Here is a 6,976-nt window from a genome sequence, read left to right as displayed (position 1 = left end):
GTAATTACCAAGCCCTAGTTTGTGGCCGGACTCGCCGTTTGCAAGACTCTGTCTTTCCAATTGATTGAGCTTCAGCGTTCACCCACCTTGTTCCTTTTTTCTTCTTCTGTACACTTGCAAAAGTATTGTTGTAAACAAACCAACAGCAACACATTTTAGTCGCGATCAGCAGCAGAAGGAGCCAGGCAACCCCTTTTCTGCTAGCAAAAACTTCCGACGCGAGTCCAAGATCACTTTTTTCAACCGGACGGTGTAATCTTTACACGCACAATTCCATCAACCTTTTGCCATTTTATGGGTCGACTTGCATCCTGGATGGACTGTTATGGACGAGAAAATCCGTACCGACATAGCGCAGGCTGAGCGTAATGCCCCTGAAGGCGAGAGAAGCCATGAGCGCCGATATTGGCATGAGATCACTGCTATTGTGATTTCAGACTCTGACGGAGCTGGATTCAATAACAGGCGGTGGCTGGTTCCATATGAACCACGGTACATCAAATCTGCTGCTTCGCATCACGATGGGTCTGGCCCCCGTACCATGGTCAATGTCGCAACCGCAGAGTTCGGGTACGGGAAGCTCGACATCGACTACATTCTGCCAAAAGATATAACCATTGTGGGTTACGATGATACTTTCGCCAACGCGAGACTTTGTCCCAAGTCAGCCTCCCAGCCTGTACTCGAGCTTTTAAATGCTGAGAAGTATGAAAGTTTTTGTCGCGAGTATGGTTTACATACTAAGAGCGACGACGTCTACTCCGACGCTTGCAAGATCACATTTCTCATGAAGGCGGCGGATTTCGACTACAAGCAAGGTCCGATGGTCACTATGGCTTCACATGAGCAACGCGTTAACTTCAAGCGTGTACTTCGGCAGAGTCGAAAATTGGGTACGACCTTTCCCACAAAGCATATTCTTATCGAGTGCTTTCTCCCATCGTACCGTGGCGATAATCCCACCCTTGCGAGACGTCTGTCAGCCACAGTTGCGAGGGCTCGAAGCGATCCATATCGCTTTTTCTTTGAGAAGGTACCGAGCAAGCGCGTCTTCAAGAGCGCCGATGATATGCCGAGTACACAAGAATGCGCCTTTGTCGAGCCTGATCTCCCGGTGGATTCATTCGATTCAGTCATGGAACAAACCGCCCGCCTGGGTATCGCCATGCGCGACGAGCTAGCGTTCACCAGACTGTCAATGTTGCTGGCAAGACAACGGGCCTGTCATACTTTTGCTTTTGAGCTTCCTGGTCACCGAATTAATGGCGTTACTGCTGGATACTTCTTCGTCTGGCCGGCTCCAGATTTGGAACTAGCCCCTCAGGTCGGTGAACGGTTCGCGGTTCAGCTTGATAACATCCCGTTCAGGCATCCTAAACCACCTACGCCCGAAAGCACAGGGAGGCAGAAACGAAAGATTATAGACCATATTGTCGAATCTTGCATCGTTGCTCGTTTCATAGCGCAGAAATCCGGCAGAGCCAAAACTGATCATATTATTGACGCTCTGGACAAGGTTGTCAAGCCTGGACCTCGCGACCTTCGCGACAAGTGGATAAATGTCCATGCTCTCGCCCTCATGTTCAAAGAGGGTGCCGCAAAAGTGAGTGAATGAGAACATGCTTTACTCTCTTTTAATCGGTTTATACAACCCCTGCCCCTTTTCTCAACTTCCTAACATCATTGGTGATACCACTACTGAGGTGCTAACACGTCTGTCTTCAAAGTCTGGTATAAAGCCTGCCGAACCCACCGAGACTCCTACAGCCCACCACTCCCGTGTTGCCGCGTGGGTGGGTGCCATGTTTGGACGCAAATTCCTCCATGCCAAAGGCTTAAACCAGTGCCCAAACCTAACCGCCGTTCGTGTGACCGTTCCGTCGTGGATGGAACCACTTGGTGTTATCGGTGCGTATGTCCGCGCTCCAACGGTCCCAGATTGGCCGATGCACAAGACACCTGTACCCGTTGTTGAGTTCAAGCTCCCATGTGTGGTTATTGGTTCGGATCCGACGGAGACCATTCGAACAGTGCGGCGCAACAGAGATAAACACGTGTTTATCTCGAGGTTTGTCCGCACTGCCCATGGCGGTCAATTGAAAGCTGGCCTACGTGCCCTCAGTCGATCCGGACAAGACTTTTCGGAGTCATCCGGGACGAATGCTGACGCCTTCGCGCGATACATTGCCAAAGTCAAAGGCGATGTCATTCCGTACGATCTGACGGCTGCATTGCCACTCCTCAAGGATTTTCTAGACCACGCAGAATCAGACACTACTCCGCATGATCCTGTTCTCAAGGCAGCTCTTGGTATCTATCACAAGTTTGACGCGGATCAGAAGGCCATGTATAATCGAACGCGCAACCTACCTTTTGGTACTTGCATTGTATCAGGTGCTCCTGGGTCTGGAAAGAACCATGTCACGCAACTCTTAATGGCTATCATTCAACATAGCACCGTTGACGACTTTGTTGTTTGGAATTGGACCGAAACAAAAGTGTCAGCTCCAGGTGCGCCCGACAACGTGGCAGAGCATCGTTCATCATCAAAACGACCTCCTTCAGCGAGCTCTGAGGAATCCCGCGTATCCCCGGAAGCGACATCAGCACATATTGAACAAGCTATTCATGAGGAGGCTCCACAATCGCAGTCATCTTGCATGCCGTCGCACAGCCAGCTTCTTATCATGGCTCCGTCCAACGACATGCTTGACAAGATAGCAGATGACATGAGTGCTCTTTACTACAATCTGGGTCTTCAAAAGCGTCTCTGTCGCGTACAGACCCCCGACAATGCTCATGAGTACATGACACATTGCATGAACCTAAATGGTACACCTCGATATGATGTGGAAGATCATGGTGAAGACGCCTTTGAGACAGAAGTTTACCTTCGAACACTGTCCAAAGATTGCTTTAACAATCATCGTGTCAAGACCGCTCCAGGTGGCGAGTATGCCATTTCTGCACTTGTAGCAAAGCGAATTGAAATTGCTGCACCGGATGACGACCTCGTTGCGCAGATCAAAACCTTACAGGATCAACGCGAGCATAATCCAGAGACTTTCTTCGAAACGTAAGTAATCTTTTGTTCTATTTTCTCTTTTCATAAGTGCTTTGGAAGAACTTGTTTTTTCATTTTACCACATGGTGCCAGGTATAGCGGATAGCTAATATCACCAAATACATAGAGGCATTGCAAAATTACGACAGCTCCTTCAAAGCGTTTCTGATGAAGAGTATCTAAAAGCACATGTTTTGCTCAGCACTCCCGAAGCGTTCTATAAGCTGGCTGTTCGCGAGGTCAAGCTTCGAATCACGGCAGTATGGCAAGATGAGGCCTTCCGCATGACAGAGACAGAGGCACTCATTGGCCTTCAGTTTGCTAGGCAGGCTTTTGTGAGATTCATGACGGGTGACGATAATCAATGTAGACCCGTCGTCACGTCAGTTAATGCACATGAGAACAAGAACACGAATTTGGTCTTTTGCGCCCAGTTTGGTGAGCAACTGCAGCTGTCTCTGCCGAGTCGAATGATCAAGGCTGGTTTCCGCGCCCACTACTTGAACATCAATCACCGTGCCCGAGGAGGCGTTTCCAACTTCCCGTCGGGGCAATATTACGAAGGGAAAATGGTCGAGGCTGACCGAGATACTCCTGTCGAACAAGAAAGAGTAAAGAGATTCTTTACCGCAATTGGTAGACGCCCGTGTGGAATTGGACCAGCGATGGTGATCAACCTGCCCGGTAGCATGGAGGAGCGAGTTGGCACCAGCTACATCAATCGAGGCTCCATCGATGTTATCTTTGAGCTGCTAATGTTGATCTTTGGTGCTAACCAACTCTGCATGACCAATCCTACTGCGGACAAGGATGGCGAGCTCATTTCAGTCCTCATCGTGTTCCCTTACAAAGCGCAGCTCATGATGTTTCGCCGAGAACTGGCAAAGATCGCGCCTTCTGAGCTACCCATGCACAAGATCAAGTCAGGGTGTATACAGGCAATCCAAGGCATGAAGGCTGGCTTGGTAATCTACGATGGCACTCGAGATGCTTCGCCAGGTTTCACTGGGGACTCGAAGCTGCACAATACAGCACTAACGCGCGCAGTGTTTGGATACATCGCTATCCAGAGCGATCAACTTTGGCTTCGTAACGATGGCCATAACCCTAGAAGCGGACGCGTTCGAAACATCGTCGCACTACATGAGTACTGCTCAGAGCGTGACCGAGTTGTCGACCTCCAACCTAGGTTCCAGGACCACATGTCCCCAAGGGATCCCCGTGATGGTGACTGGACTGTCAACATGTCTTCTGTCGTCCCTGCCGGCACTGAACTACCTGAGGACTTCAAAGGCTTCTCCCCCGGATGTTTTTACAAGTCTTAACAGGCGGTGCTATGGGGCGCGGCTGCTAGAACGGCGTGCCTATAGACGAAAAGCCGAAGCTAGATTGTTTTGATCTGTCGGCGGTCGAGGGTTGAAAATTTGACCTACGCATGGACTGCATCCGGTTCGACATAATAGATTTTACTTTTCACATGAATGATAATGATGAATAAGAATTATATGCAGTTCACCTCGTAATTCTATCAGATTAGACACTGTTTCCACGGTTGATGGTCTCGCCACCATTTAGCGGTTGGTTAATTGAATGGGTACATTGCTCCTCACGGGTCTGGTCGACGCATCATGGACGTTGAAATCGCCATCGCGGGGACCGAATATAGGTTTCATGCCATCGGACCAGATAAACCACTGCCTGTCGTGCATACGCAGTGCTTCTCGAAATCGGATATGGAAACGTCCCAAGCCAATCACGTACATGCCCACTGCATCGTGCAGCGTGGGTGGTGCTCCGTATCCCTGTCACCCGCGGTCGACGGGATTCTTAGAAGGCGGTCGTGTCATGTCGTAGACTTCAATGCAATTGAGTCTGATGTTCTCGACCATATTGTCGGGCATCGACAAGTGCTCTTCGATAATGTGGAGGATCTGAGTTGAAAGGTCTCGGCATTCTCTGATCTCGGCGGCTGCGGTGATCTGACGATCACGCTCTGTGCGTAAGTACTTGATGAGGTGTATGTGGCGGAATACTCAGCGTATATTGTTCCTCACGGGTGTTCATCACTGTGGCCTCGTTGGCCGAGGTCAACAAGGTCGACAAGGTTTCCCCGCCCGCGTTTCTGTCGCGATCTGTGTTACGGTCGTTATTTTCATCGTCATTCTATTGCTAATTGGCTATATGTCGTCGGTTTGCATCGTCCTCGAAATCGTTCTGCGACTTCGTTTGGCGATTGAGTAAGACTATTTCCGCGTCATCGCGAGAGATGCCGCGTCCACTACCGACACGCAGATCGATGGGTTTTGATCTGTCAAGTATCATCTTCGACTGTGGATAAAAGTGCAAACCAAGTTGTTTAATGGCCGCCTGCACCTGTGGGCGCTCATCGCCCATGGAGGAGCATCAGATGACCTCGTACACATTGAAGGTCAAGGCTCCCATCTGAATCTTTGAATTCCATCGTTTCTTCCCAGCTGGACTAATCAATTAATCCCTTGGGACTGGCACCTTCCATGATAATAGCATGGCGACGATCGATCTCTAAAGCATTAACGGGCTCGGCTTTCTCAAAGTCGCCCTGTTACCTCAAACCATGCAATGTACGTGAGATCATTATCGAACATCCTTCGAAGATATTGACATCTCTCAAGACGACCTCAGACTCGCTGTCGCCGTCGACCTCATGAAGGTCGTTGCTTCGGACATCGTCCTCGTCCGTGTCCTTGTTTTCGGGGACGATTCCCCCCTCGCCCGTCAACTACGGGGTCGGGTAGACGCAGTGTAAGGCCAGGGCCTTGCGGTTTAGTACCGGTACTTCACGGGGAACGACGAAGAAGAAGGTTTATGGTGGAAGATGATTGTCAACTAGCTACGGCCACGAGACTGTGGATTATCAGGCTCTGATGATCATCAATCTATGGGTGGCAAGTGTAGCAAAAAGTGATGAAGAAAGAAGGCGAAAAGCTACTGTGGCTGCGGGGGAAATTAGGTACTAGTACCTAGCGTGGTGCCTAGCACCTAACAACCCCCTTTCCGAACGAAAGAAAAGACAGCGTCCTCGCTGTGTCCATTATCACATATTCATTATTCATTATTTTCCTTATTCCTCGCAAAAACATCCCTTTCCCTTTCTGTCAGTGTCTGCAAAACCATTCCTCAAATACCCATTGCCAATCCTTCCGTGCTCCCCATTGACGATCGTTCGTCAGGCGAACATCGTATTCATGTCTCCGATGCTGATGACAGAATCGTCGTCATCGCCCTCGACTTCGTCGGGGTCGTTGCAACGGGTTTCCTTGTCATCCTTGGGACGGTTTCCCTTGCCATCATCGGGACGGGTTTCCTTGTCACGCAGTGTGGCTTCTCTTGATCTTCAACGGGTTTGTTGTTCTTGGAAAAGGCGTGATAATGCTCTTTGCGATGCTCTTCGTAAGTTGCCGCGGTCTGCTTGTTCAGATGAGCGCGGTCGAGTGCTCGTTGTGCTCCAGAACGGACGGGTTGGTCGTCCAAGGTGATGTCTTCCAGTCCGTACATTTCGCGCAGGGTTTCTCGAGCTTTGCCATTTCCAGCAGATCCTTGTACATTGACGGTGTCAATCAGGGCTGTGAACCTCTGGGAGGATTGTTCCAGGTGGTCACTGCTCTGTCCAGAGGTCTTCTTCTCGGCGATCCACTCGACCTTGCGCTTTCACTCCGTTCAAGCATCTTGCTCGATACGATCGCGATAAGTTAAGGCGCGGTCAAGCATACACTGGCGAGTGCTCTATAAGTATCCAGCGGCTGCCTCGCTGGCACGGCAACCCAATAACTCGCGGGCTGTAGGTTGCCATGTAGTTGGTTCCTTGACCAAGTCTGTGAAGTGAAGGTGGGAAAAAATAGTAAAGGTCTAAGCAGGTCTAGAAAAAAAGCATCA

General features: G+C 50.0%; 1 protein-coding gene across 1 annotated transcript; it reads left to right on the top strand.

The window, feature by feature from the left end:
• Positions 1-325: 325 nt before the first annotated feature.
• Positions 326-4,389, top strand: PFICI_03405 (uncharacterized protein; the record flags this gene model as incomplete). Its single annotated transcript, XM_007831986.1, has 3 exons — positions 326-1,603; positions 1,728-3,076; positions 3,192-4,389. 3 exons carry the CDS (start codon positions 326-328, stop codon positions 4,387-4,389), a joined length of 3,825 nt encoding a protein of 1,274 aa, XP_007830177.1.
• Between the last annotated feature and the right edge of the window lie 2,587 nt (positions 4,390-6,976).

The sequence above is a fragment of the Pestalotiopsis fici genome, assembly GCF_000516985.1.
Source record: "Pestalotiopsis fici W106-1 unplaced genomic scaffold PFICI_Scf_2, whole genome shotgun sequence".
NCBI classification, from domain to species: Eukaryota; Fungi; Ascomycota; class Sordariomycetes; order Amphisphaeriales; family Sporocadaceae; genus Pestalotiopsis; species Pestalotiopsis fici.
Note: the sequence above shows the minus strand (reverse complement) of the source record. Positions and strands in the feature narration are given on the sequence as shown.